Here is a 14,351-nt window from a genome sequence, read left to right as displayed (position 1 = left end):
GTACTATCAGGGGTTGGCACTCTTCCATGATATGGGTCTCAACTTGGCAATTTCCTTGATCTCTGCTCTGTCTTTATGTCTGCACTTCTTTCTTGTAGGCAAGACAAATTTTAGGTTAAAAGTATTGTAGGTGGGTTGATATTCCCCTCCTTACACTGGAAGATCGAATGTAGGAGGTGGCTGGCTACTTCACTCTTCATATCCCCATCTCATTTCAATTTACTGACTAAGGATGTTGAATTTCAATTTGGGTCACTCCCATAGGTTGGCTGCAGCTCTCCATTCCAGGTCTCTAGCTAGTCCCAGATATGTCCCCACCAATTTCCATTTTCTCTTCTTGTCCTCTTCTGCCTCCTTTCTGTTATCCATCCTTATCCCTATCTCACTCCATTTTCCTCCCTCCAATGTCTATTTTATTTCCCCTTCTGAGTGAGATTCAAACATCCTTGCTTGGGCCCTCCTTATTACTTAGCTTTTTTGGGTCTGTGGAGTGTAGCATGGTTATCCTATACTTTATGATTAATGTCTACTTATAAGTGAGTATATACTATGTGCATCTTTCTGGGTATTATTTACCTCACTCAGGGTGATATTTTCTAGTTCCTTCCAGTAGCCTGAAATTTTCATGATGTCCTTGTTTCTAATGGCTGAATAGCATTCCACTATGTAGTTGTACCGCATTTTCATTATTCATTTCTCAGTTGAGCAAAATTTCAGTTGTTTCCAGGTTCTGGCTACTAAAAATAAAGCTACTATGGACATAGTTGAACAAGTGTCCTTGTGGTATAGTGGGGCATCTTTTGGGTATATGTCCAGGAGTTGTAGAGCTGGGTCTTGTGTTAGAATTATTCTCAGTTTTCAGAGAAACTACCAAATTGATTTACAAAATGGATGTACTAGTTTACTCCCACCAGCAACAGAGGATTATGCCACATGCTCTACTTCCTCACTAATATGTGCTGTGACTTGAGGTTTTGATTAGCCATTCTGACAGGTGGGATATAGAATCTCAAACTTGTTTGATTTGTATTTTACTGACTAAGGATGTTGAAACTTTCTTACGTGCTCCTCAGCCATTAGAAATTCTTTTGTTTTGAAATCTCTGTTTAGTACTGTACCCCATTTTTAAATTGGATTTAAATTAAATTTGTGTGGATTAATTGATTTGTCTGTGTCTAATTTCTTGAGTTCTTTACACATGTTAGATATTAGTCCTCTGACAGATGTAGTGTTGGTAAAGATATTTTTTCCCATTCTGTAGGCAGCTGTTTTGGTCTATTGATGGTGTCCTTAGCCCCTTTTTCCTTCTTTTTTTTTGTTAGATATTTTCTTTATTTACATTTGAAATCCTATCCCGAAAGTTCCCTGTACCCTTCCCCCTCCCTGCTCCTCTACCCTCCCACTCCCACTTCTTGGCCCTGGTATATAAAGTTTGCAAGACCAAGGGGCCTCTCTAACCAATGATGGCCAACTAGGCCATCTTCTGCTACATATGCAGCTAGAGACACAAGCTCTGGGGGTACTGGTAAGTTCATATTGTTGTTCCACCTAAATGGTTGCAGACCCCTTCAGCTCCTTGGGTACTTCCTCTAGCTCCTCTATTGGGGGCCCTGTGTTCCATCCAATAAATGACTGTGAGCATCCATGTCTGTATTTGCCAGGCACTGGCATAGCCTCACACAAGACAGCTATATCAGGGTCCTTTCAGTGAAATCTTGCTGGCATATGCAATAGTGTCTGGATTTGGTGGCTGATTATGGATGGATCCCTGGGTGGAGTAGTCTGTGGATGGTCCATCCTTTCATCTTAGCTCCAAACTTTGTCTCTGTAACTCCTTCCATAGGTATTTTGTTCCTTATTCTAAGGAGGAATGAAGTATCTACATGTTGGGTTTTTTTCTTCTTGAATTTCTTGTGTTTTGCAAATTGTATCTTGGGTATTCTAAGTTTCTGGGCTAATATACACTTATCAGTGAGTGCATATCAAGTAATTTCTTTTGTGATTGGGTTATCTCACTCAGGCTGATATCCTCCAGATACATTCATTTGCCCAAGAATTTCATAAATTCAGGTGACAGCAGATGCTGGCGAAGATGTACAGAAAGAGGAACATTCCTCCATTGCTGGTGGGATTGCAAGCTTGTACAACCACTCTGGAAGTCAGTCTGGCAGTTCCTCACGAAATTGGACATAGTACTACCAGAAGATCCAGCAATACCTCTCCTGGGCATATACCTAGAAGATGTTCCAAATGGTAATAAGGACACATGCTCCACTGTGTTCATAGCAGCCTTATTTATAATAGCCAGTAGCTGGAAAGAACCCAGATGTCCCTCAACAGATGAATGGGTACAGCAAATGTGGTACATTTACACAATGGAGTACTACTCAGCTGAACAATGAACAATGAATTTATGAAATTCTTGATGGTGTCCTTAGTCTTGTAGAAGCTTTTCCTTTTCATGAGATCCCCTTTATGAGATGTTGATCTTAATGCCTGAGCTACTATTGTTCTGTTCAGGATTTGTCTCCAGTGCCAACATGTTCAAGGTAGTTCCCAATTTTTATATCTGTTAGTCTGTAGTGTGTCCAGTTTTATACTGAGGTCATTGAGGTTCTTGGACTTGAGTTTGTGTGGTAAATGAGTCTATTTGCATTCTTCTACATGCAGACAGCCAGTTAAACCAGTACTATTTGTTGATATTAATGACCAGAAATTGTTAATTCCTATTATTTTGATGATGTTGTTGTTGTTGGTGGTGGTGTTCGTATGCCACAGACCCTCTGGGTCCCTTTGTCTGCTTGGAACGGGTCTCTAGTTGCAGATGGGCAAGGAGTCGACACATGAATGACAGACAGACACAACACAAGAGGTTGTGTAGAATCTGAATGTAATTTGTTAAATTGAGCATCAAACTTTTTATACAGAAGAAAATAGGGAAGTTAGGTGACACATTGGCAAGGTACAAATGAGGTTACTGGATGCTTAATGACTCTTACACAAAACAGAGGAATGTAAACACAAAGACTGGCAGGAACTGGGCAATAAAACAGCTGAGACAAAGTCAGTCCTATCTAAGGTCAGCTATAGTCTTAGAAGCCAGGTGTGAAGTCTTTACACTCCTAGGGCAAGGGCTTTCACATTCAAGTCATGGTTCTAATTAGGGAGTTCTGCTCTAGCTAACCATCTCATGAATAATGCAATACTCTAAAACCACATCCTGATCTACTTCCTAAACCATTGTAAATTCTTGTATATGAGAGTGTCTTGGCTTTTCTGAGGCATTTCTGAATGTCACTGAATAGGCAACATTCTTACTGAATTCCAAGCCCCTGGTCAGCTCAAGGACTTTCTAGGACGTTAGAACACTTGCAAAGGCTTAGCTATGTCAGAATTCATTCTTAAAAGGCACTTATAATAAAATAGTACTAAAAGAGAGCATGTGGGTCCATACACCAGACTAATGCGGGGATAGGGTATGAGTATATGAGTTATGAGAACACCAAAGTTCTAGGAGGTGAGTTTCCATGAAACTCTTTGCCTCTCGGCCTGCCAAGCAAACTTCACTGGAGTGTGCGTAGCAGTAGTTAGTAGTAGTAGTAGCAGTAGTAATAGTAGTAGTGTGTATGCTTATTTTCCTTTGGTCTACTGGTATGGGGTTATTTATTTCCTTGGATTTCTTTGGTATAGTTGGACTGCTTGGGTTGAAGTTTTTTTTTTTTTTCCTACTATCTTATGTAGGGCTAGATATGTGAATAGAATATTGTTTAAATTTCTTTTTCATGGAATATTTTTTGCCATCTTCGATGATGGAAAGTTTTGTTGGATATAGTACTATGGACTAACATCTATTGTCTCTTAGAGTCTACAATACCTCTGTCTAGGCCTTCTGGCTTTTAGAGTCTGTTGAGAAATCAGTATAATTCTGATAGGCCTGCCTTTATATGTTACTCAGCTTTTTTTGCTTGTAGCTTTTAATATTCTTTCTTTGTTATGTACATTTAGTGTTTTGATTATTATGCAGCAGGAGGATTTTCTTTTCTGATCTGATGGGACTTTTAACTCAAAGGTCCTGTGTCCAACAGTTAAGTCTCAGGTTTTTTAGAATAAAAATTTTTATTAACCATTTTATTCATTTGCATTTTCAAATAATATCCCCCTTCCCTTTTACCCTTCCACAAACCTCCCATCCCATATCTTCTCCCCTACTGCTTTGCCTCAAGTCTCTTCTTTTTTTTTTTATTACGTATTTTCCTCAATTACATTTCCAATGCTATCCTAAAAGTCCTCCATACACTCCCCCCCACTTCCCTACCCATCCATTCCCATTTTTTTGTTTTTTTGTTTTTTTTTGGCCCTGGCGTTCCCCTGTACTGGGGCATATAAAGTTTGCGGGTCCAATGGGCCTCTCTTTCCAGTGATGGCCGACTAGGCCATCTTTTGATACATATGCAGCTAGAGTCAAGAGCTCCGGGGTACTGTTTAGTTCATTATGTTGTTCCACCTATAGGGTCTTCTTAAGGAGAGTGGCTTACTATGTGTCCTGACTTTTCTTTAGTAGTTCTTTTTCATAAACCCTATCTTTACTGATGCTTTCTTTGTATAGATTACAGCATTCAACATAGGATTTATGTCTAGAAAACATGCTTAATTACTTGTTAGTGTAGAAACCTTGTAAGTAGTTTTTGCTTACTCTAAAGAAAATGCATATATTCCTATTACAACACTGCCATACAGGTAGTCATGACCACAAATACTCTCTTATAGAGAGATACCATGAGCATTACCATGAGAACTAGGTCAAGAAATACTTTTAGTCATTAATTCATGTTTTCCAACTTTAATTACAGCAATAAAATAATAATATGATTTGTGTCAAAAATATTATAAAGAAATTATTGGCTTAAAAACCTTACTTCAAATAATGTTGTTTACAGTGATCTAAAAGTTAATGGAAAATCTAACACATTGAATAGGGGAATATCAATAAAGTACCTAAAGTCATGTCTCACTTTACTCAAAGATTAGATACAGCCATTTGGAAAATATAAAGTGAAAGTCTTTGATTTTATTAAGATCACACTAATTAAAAGGCAATAACCATAAGCAAACCATAGGAAAAATAAAATGAAAACAAAAGAAGAAAAGGATTACTGAAGAATCAAAGGAACTAAAATTAAAGGATTTTATTTTATGATGTCAAAAACTTAATATGCTCAAGATCTCAATTTTCTGAGGCATATGCATTTAATGTAGTAACAATCAATAAACTCATTAAGTATGTAAATTAATCTATTACACTACTGCCATCTTCTGAAACAATTTTCAATGTTTGAAAATATTGTTTAAATAAAAATATAGAATGAAAACCTTTGTTATTACAGTTCAAAATTAATTTAATGACATATAATAATAAAGTATTTTATTAAAAATGATCATTTAACCTAATTAAAATTGGATAGATAGCATGTATAAGCTGTTGAACTTATAATAATAAATAATATGATAAAATATAATAAATATATATCATCAAATTATAGAAATAAATTTTTAAAATTTTAATAATGTTTATAAATCAACCAAAAAGGCAAAACAATTATGACAATGAGAAATATGTATCATAATAAAAATAACTTAAAAAGTAGATTATGTGTTCCAACCACCACAAAATGATGTTACGGAATATAGGCAAACTAAGTGAACTTTACCACTCTGTAATACTTTTAAACTTCAAAATAACACATAATTATTTTTAAAATGTATTTTCATAAATTTTCAAAAATATTTAATAAAAATTATTTTACAAAAATTAAGTTAGAGTTTTATTTAATATTTTTACAATTAATGATAATAGCATAATAAAACAAAACTAGACTAAACTCTGTGGTACACATAAACATGAATACCTAGTGACTTGACTCAAAAAAAAACACTCCAGCAATCCAGTTATATAGGAAAATAATTTATTGGAAATTTTAAAAAATGTAAATATGTATTTCATAGAAACTGGTCAAGTGGGATGTCCAACAAATATATGAAAATGTGCTCATCTTCTGTAGCCATAAAGAAAGTAAGAAAAACACCATCAGTATTTTACACATTATTTTTACAAAAGTACAAAAAACTAACAATTTCAACTCCTGTTATGAACTTAAGAACTTGAAACACGCACTACTATAACTTATAATTTTCCTTTCCAACTAGTAACACATTCAGCATGCAAAAATTCTTACTCTATCTATACTTATCATTTTACACCAGAGCTTTCCCATAGAATTTTTAATCTCTGAATTTCTCAATGTATATATCAAAGGATTCAGCATGGGAGTAATAGCTGTATAAAAAACAGAAATAGATTTATCAATAGGGAAGTTCGAAACAGGTCTAACATACATGAATATGCAGGGAACAAAGAAAAGAACAACAACCATGATGTGGGAGCTGCAGGTGGACAGGGCTTTGCGCCTCCCTTCTTGACTGTGAGTCTTAAGGGAGCTTAAGATAATTCCGTAGGAAAATAGAAGAAGGACAAAGACTACCATACACATGGCTCCATTATTGGCAACTACAGTGAGGCCAATAAAGTAGGTGTCAGTGCACACAAGTGCCAATAAAGGATACATGTCACAGCCAAAGTGGTCAATGACATTAGGTCCACAGAAAGGAAGTTTATATACAGAGAGAACTTGAACCAGAGCATGTGCAAATCCTCCAGCCCAGGCTACCACTAAAAGTGAGATACAAACCTGTTGATTCATGACAGTTAAATAGTGCAGTGGCTTACAAATGGCCACATAGCGATCATAAGCCATCACCACCAGAAGGAAGACCTCAGCACCACCAAATAAGTGCTCTACAAAGAGCTGAACCAGACAAGCTGTGAAGGAGATGGTCTTTTTATCACAAACTAAGTCTTTAAGCAACTTGGGTAAGATGGCAGTAGAATAAACAGCATCCATGAGTGACAGAAAGGCAAGGAAGAAGTACATTGGGGAATTCAAGGAGGGGCTGGCAATCACTGTCCCCACAATTAGCAGGTTGCCCACAATAGTCACAATGTACATGAGCAAAAACATGACAAACAATGCTTTTTGCCCAGTAGGATCCTGAGTGAGGCCCAGAAGGACAAATTCTGTGACATTGTTAGTCTCTCCCATTTACTCATCTGACTTGTTTCAATAATACCTCAGAACAGGACCTTCAATAAATTCTAAAGAAGGCTATGAATTTATTCCATTCAGAAGCACATTTTCATTATTACCTTATACAATGTTGAACCCACGAAAAGATGTAACAAATGTCTATTCAGTTCTTCTTGCAAAGAGGTCCATCCTTTTCTGTTAATAAGTCTCTAAGTACATGTTTCTATCTCAGCACTTCTTTGCATATCTCTACAGAAGAGCAAACAGAGATATCTCAATAATTAATATTTAAAACACTTTATATTCAAACAAACATCAATATGCAAGGGGGAATAGTTCCTCTTTTAACTAGATACCACGTGCAAACAATTAAAACTCCCAATATCAGGAATGGGTTACCACTTTTGGAGTTGTTGGTGAATTGAATACCATAAACTCCCCATGGGAATAAAAGACTATTACGGTCAGCCCTAAGAAGATATTCATATTATATCCTTCCTGATAAGGTTATTGGATGTTCTCAGAAGAGCAGATAGAAAGATTGTAAGAATCAGTAAAAATGGGTAACTTCAAGGGAATAATATTTTCCAGACAAAACAGGAATTCATGTAGGAACTCATATCCATTGTGACAATACTCACAAGACGTATTCAAGATCAAACCAGGTAAAGTCCAGCACAATTAAGAGATGACCAAGAAATCCTGTCACTTGTTGATAAGCTATGGGCACTTGATACCTGCCAGGAGAGGAGGCTTCAGTGCCTTTTTAAGGCATGACCCCCTAGTAGGTCTGCTACACATTAACACAGGCCCCACTCCAAAAGTAGCTGAGTAACACCAATTGGAATTAATGGGTTAACAAAGCATTATTGTTAGAAAATGTAACAATGTTGAGTGGGTAGAGAGGTGAGAAGGGGTTGGGGTGAATGTTATCAAACCAAATTGTATGAAATTCTCAAAGAATTAATAAAATGTCATCTTTTTAATCTTCAAAGAAGTCATAGTATCCTTTGAAGAAGATGTATTCATCTAATTGTGACAACTTACATAGGGCCAATTTTGAGCTGGCACTATGAGAAGATATTTTACAGTATATTCTATGTAATTCCTAACATTCCTGTGTAACTATCATAGTCTGCAATAGTGCACTATTAGAATGGGCCCAATAATCTCAAAAACAGTTTTATTCTTCAAATATATCTCATTTATTTCAAGAAATATTTAAACGGTATCAAATAACCCCAATGCTATTTAATACATTGCTGCTTATAGCAATTCTCTCAGTCTATCATTATTTCCTAGAATTATAGTTCTGTCATTTCATCATTGTCAATATCAATTGATTACACAATTACAGATACTATTGGGATTTTTACAATACTCTGGGGGTTTGTTTGTTTGTTTGTTGTGGGGTTTTGTTGTTGTTTTGTTTGTTTTGTTTTTTACTTGACCTGGACTAATTTGTGAGTCCTTTGACTTGACTAAAATTATATCTCTAGAGATTTTATTTTCATTGTGTATAAGTACTACCAACATTTACCTGTGAAGAGATCTTCTTTATCTTGATTTAACAAGTAAATTCCATGCATGTGGACTTGACTGTGGAGGATATGTGCAGAGTTAAAATTTCTTAAAATTAGTTGTGATGCACCTTCTTCTGCATTCCTCAGTCACATTAGTGCTTCTTCTGTGTCAGATCTATACAAGTCTTCCAGCCTACAGGCTGATAAGGTGTGGCCTGTTGTAAACACAGGATATAACATGATTGATGTCAATTTTACCTCATTTGCTTCCTGTTCACCTTTCAATATATATTAATAATATTGATATCATGTTTTCAATAATGTTAAGTTTACTAGATCAAAACTAAATGCCATTGTAATTATTTATATAATAGAGTAAAAATAGAGTTCTTACACTATTTTATACAATATTAAATACAATACAAATACAATATTACAATATTAAAAATAATATTGTAAGCCGGGTGATGGTGGTGCACACCTCTCATCCCAGCACTCGGGAGGCAGAGGCAGGCGGATTTCTGAGATCGAGGCCAGCCTGGTCTACAAAGTGAGTTCCAGAACAACCAGGGCTATACAGAGAAACCCTGTCTTGAAAAAAAAGAAAGAAAGAAAAGAAAAGAAAAGGAAAATAGAGTTCTTACACTATTTTATATTATTTTTACACTTACACTTGTATAAACTGTATTATTAATTCTCAAAGTTTTAGTTTCATAAAATCTGAGAAATAATATGGCTGCTTTCAGGTTAAGCTATCATTAATGCTATTCTAAAAACTAATGATTTAATATAGTTACTATGACTGGGAGGGGGCAGTGATTAGAGTATAAAGTAAATGAATAAATTAACCGACAGAAAAAATATAGATTTAAAAATAGTTTTATAATTAAAAAAACTGTGTAATCATGAAGTTATTAAAGTCATATAGTAAAATGATATTAAACTATTCAGTAATATTGATATAACTAGAAATAATCATATTAAGTGATTTAAATCAGCCTAATAGACACAAACATCACATTTTTCTCTGATTTCGTGTTCTAAATTTAACAGATACATGTATAGAAGATCCAAAAATAGAAGTGAAACTTTCTAATGAAAATAAGGACTCTGAAAGAAGGAACAGAAAACAGGGAAAACAGGAAAACTGGGGTAGGCATCAAAACTCAAAATATCTAAATAACTTGTATAACTATTTTCTTGTATAATCTACTATAATTAATCTTAAAATGCACTATAAAACATTATATAAAGTAATATACAATAACAAATTTAGAATCTATACAGAGAAGTTAATCCACTTGAATTTTATATGTAGACATACTAACATTTTTTTCAGGAAAGATTTTAAGAAACAGACAAAGCCTACATAGAGCTACTGGAGCTTAATTAAATTTCAGTATCATGTATGCTAATACTTGAGATGCTGACCAATTTTGAATTTTCAAATTGAAATATGCCTAAATATAATCATATATCTTCATTATCATCACATGAAAATTAATGTCTCATAAAATACAATAAAAATAACAGACATACTGGGTTTTTACTACACAAAAAATGTTTTCATTGTCATTTGGCAAAATGGAAAATAAAAACAAACAGTTTATAGCAAATATGTACTCTTAATTTTGATTAATTTTGATTATTTTCCTAATATTTTCTGTTTTGAAGCTTTTAATGAGAATTTTACAACGTTTAGTTGATTAGCTACATTTCAATACCTCACACTAATTTTTAGCGACAAATCTTATCTGTCACAAATTAATGTTGCCATTAACCAACGGCCTTTTTTAGTGGGTTGCCTACAAATACAACATCTATCCATGTGCTTTCTCAGAAGACAAAATAACTTATGGCTTTGCCAGATGTAGGAGGAGTACCAAACTATTCTAACAAACACATTTTAATATCACTACTATACTCGGTCTTTCAGAGAAGTGTCTAAGTACTATACAAATAAATACCTGAAGTATAGGAACACTGAACCATAATGTCAAAACTTACTTGAAAAGGTGGTTGGAAATCTTCAAAACCTGGAAAAAAAAATCTTTGTGCAGTCAATGCTATGCTATGCTTGTACAAATATTCACAAAGTAAATATAATAAATAGAAATTAACTTGCCCAACACTCTTTCTTAAAAACATAAATATAAAATTAACAACACAGAAATTTTCTTTTTAAGACAATTACACTGAAGCCATCAAAAGGCTTTAATTAAGGAGGTAAATTAGCACCCATGTGCCTCACAAAGAAGCCAGGTTCCCAACCCATCAAAACTGTGATTTCAGTTCTCAGAAACACTGTGATTGACGTTTTCAACCTCTGAGTCCTTTGAGCAGATTCTCTCTGAGGCTAGTTTATTTCTCATTTAAAACATGTAGTCTCTGTGTGGGAGATGCCAGGACATTGAGACCCTCGACAGACTTCCTTAAACAATAAATTCAGCAAAAATGTGGTGCCTCAAAGACTAAATAATAAATGAAGAAAACTCTAGCTCAGGCAGATTTGAGCTTTCAGAAACCTCTTGGGTCATTAAATTAGAAACATATTTCTTCTGTTTGCATTTGCAACACAGCCTATTACGTTATTTTACATCATCGCTACTTTTAACAGATATGCTGCTTGTTAGATTATTTGGAACAAATTCAAAAAAATTTTTCTTAAACAATGTATTTCCTAAATAATCCCTAAAGACTTGGTCTTGCCAAGATTTGAAAATCTTGAAATGTTAAAAGAAGATTTTTCAAAGTGTTATATTAAAAAGCTAAGAGTTGCAGGTCTTCTAGATTCTGCTCTGTTCTTTTTCTGCATTGCTTGTTGGTTTTGTTTTGTTTTGTTTTGTTTTGTGCTTTTCACCAACCTCTCCGTAATCCTTCATTTTATTTTCTTCTTTCTCCAAAATATTCTTGGGCCTGATGTTCAGGGTCCTTTCTACAGAATCCTGAAAGTTGGGGTGTTCTATTTTACACAACAGCATATCTTTACCTCTTCCTCTTCAGTCTATTTAGGCAAAATTCTCTTCCTCTGAACATTTTGGGTCATTAGAATCCCACTACCTAATTTCTCTCTATCATTTTAATAAAACCTTATGACAATTTTTATCATTTTTCTCCATTCACACCCATAATAACATATATAATAATATACAAAGAAAATAATTTCCATTTAGTGAAAACATTAAAGAAGACACATTTTTCAGCAGCCCTTGAAACATTCTATAAAATATACCATATATTAGATGACAATGCAAATATTTCAAAATTTAGAAAAATTAAATAATCTATGTGACCACAATAAAATGAAGCTCAGAAACTCGTGGAGAGTATATAAAACACCATAGAGTAATAAAAGGATCACTATAGTAATCATAAGGGAAATCCAATGAGTCTTAGAATTGAATGAAAATATGACACACAAAAACCTGTTTATTATATGCTGAAAGCAATCTGAAGAAAGAAGTTTATAGCTCTAAGTGGCAACATCAAAATATCAGAGAAGACTCAAATAACTTAATTATGTGCACTATTGGATTAGCAAAATGTGGGAAATATAGAAGTCAACCCTGTGAAGGGATAAATAGAATGGAGACCGAGGTATGACAGACTCTTGTGACTCTTGCTAGATCCTGATCTGCCATACATGGCACTAGATATAAGATGGCACCTGGCACACTGGTGAAACAGCAAAAAGAAAACAAAGGCCAGGACAGTGGCCACTTACCCCATCTTTGCAGACATATTTATATGTTATGATCCTCCCTCTCCCACTCATTCCTTCTGAGTTACCTCATCAGGCAAGGCTTTCATTGGAGCATAGTGACAATATGGCAAGATATGATTAGCCAAGGATTTAGAGGTTAGGGATTGGCTCATAAACTCAGATCTGTACCCAGTTGCTGGTCTCTCGAGTCAGATTTCCTGGGATTCATCACTTGACTTCATCATCTCTCACTCCTGTCCCATCCACTGTCCTGTTCCCTCAGCCAAATAATAGCAGGACAAACATAAACACAGTGGACATTAACACTATAGCACTAACTAATTGAATGAGCCTGTACTCTCAAATGGTCAAGAGTTAATGAAACAAAGAATCTCCCACAAAAGAGTGTTTGGGGATCCTGAAGAAATCATTACTTTTCAAATTATTCACATTTAATTTATTCTTAGTCTATAAATCTATTACATTGATACAGACTTTGAAATTACTTCAATACTGGAGTATGTTTTTTAATAAAAATATTACATGAGAAGCCTTGACTCTGTTAAAAATCTACTTAAATGACATGATGATAACATAACAAATTATAAATGTTCAACCAAATAAACAGTTGTGAAAGCTCCATTCACATTTGCACCTAAAATATAATGAATATGGATTAAAATCAACTGGGCCAAGAGGTTATTTTCATAAATGTGTTGGAAACATCTTTACTATCACAATAGTAAGAAAGTAAGTTTTGCAATTTAAAATGACTTTAAAAGTGAATTATGCACATCTACCCAAGTATGCTGGTCTCTTCCTAATCACATCTGATTCTTCTAACAGAGCTGACCAGTATAAATTGCCCATGAAAGCAAAAGTGGTTCTGATTCTTCTTAATCAGAGCCAATTCTTCAGCTCAAACTGACCAGAACCACAGATTCTTATTTCAAACTATGACATAATGTCCCTGATTATGAAACTTCACAAGCCAGGCCTCCATCATTAGTGTTGCTCTCAACATTCTTATTTTACAAGATTGAATAGAATAATCACTGTGGTCTGAGCACCCCATGGCTTTTCCAGTCTAAAGTTCAAATGCCACCATGATCCTCAGCAAAATGAGTGTCCAGGTATGTCATAAAGATATCATACTCCTGAAACTTTTTGTCTTAATTATATTTCTATTGCTGTGATAAAATACCACAACCAGTGCAACTTAAAGAGGAAAATGTTTATTTCATCTTACAGTTGTAGTCTATCATAAGGGGAATTCTAGTCAGGAACTTGAGGCAAGAGACTGGAGTCAGTGACTGAAGCAGAGACCATGCAGAACCCTTACATAGTGGTTTGCTCCCTATTTCTTAATTTTTTTTTTATAAAACACCTGCCCAGAGATGATAATGCCAAAAGTTCTCTGGACCATTCAACACATACATTTTATTTTAAAAAAAAACTTATACATTATAAATGGAAAGAAATGTCTTGATAAATGCTAAATGATATTTAAATTCTTATGTAGGAAAGTATAATTACAAGTATGTGTTCATCAAAATAAAAGGCAAAGATGGCACAAAACTCACAAAAAAAGAAATGTTGTGATATATAAAATATAACTAGCTCACAGTGCAGTCAAAATACCCCATTAATGAAATTATATTTGAAGTAGAATTTATTGGAAATTGGACAAAACAGAAATATCATAGAGGATGAAAAATAGGGATGCCCCAAAAACATGAAGATATGATCATTTTCAGTAGCAATAGAGAAAAATAGAGTATTAGTGAATAGTAGGCTTGTATCTAGTGAATTAAAAAAAAAAAGCTTCACAATGTCAAGGGTTGGAACAAATGTATAACATTGAAATCATACTGTCAAAATTTATTATTAAATATGGCTTTACCATTATTACTATGTTCAGTCAGGAGAAATTCTTTTGATGCTTTAGTGAACATTTTACTCCACAGCTTTGACATATAATTT

General features: G+C 34.3%; 1 protein-coding gene across 1 annotated transcript; it reads right to left on the bottom strand.

Moving 5' to 3' along the window:
* Positions 1-6,212: 6,212 nt before the first annotated feature.
* LOC110288493 (olfactory receptor 4A5-like) lies at positions 6,213-7,157 on the bottom strand. Its single transcript, XM_021154825.2, has one exon. It carries the CDS (start codon positions 7,155-7,157, stop codon positions 6,213-6,215), a length of 945 nt encoding a protein of 314 aa, XP_021010484.1.
* Between the last annotated feature and the right edge of the window lie 7,194 nt (positions 7,158-14,351).

This window comes from Mus caroli, unplaced genomic scaffold, assembly GCF_978045245.1.
Source record: "Mus caroli unplaced genomic scaffold, Mus_caroli_1 scaffold_2, whole genome shotgun sequence".
Lineage (NCBI taxonomy): Eukaryota > Metazoa > Chordata > Mammalia > Rodentia > Muridae > Mus > Mus caroli.
This window is presented reverse-complemented; position numbering and strand designations above follow the sequence as displayed.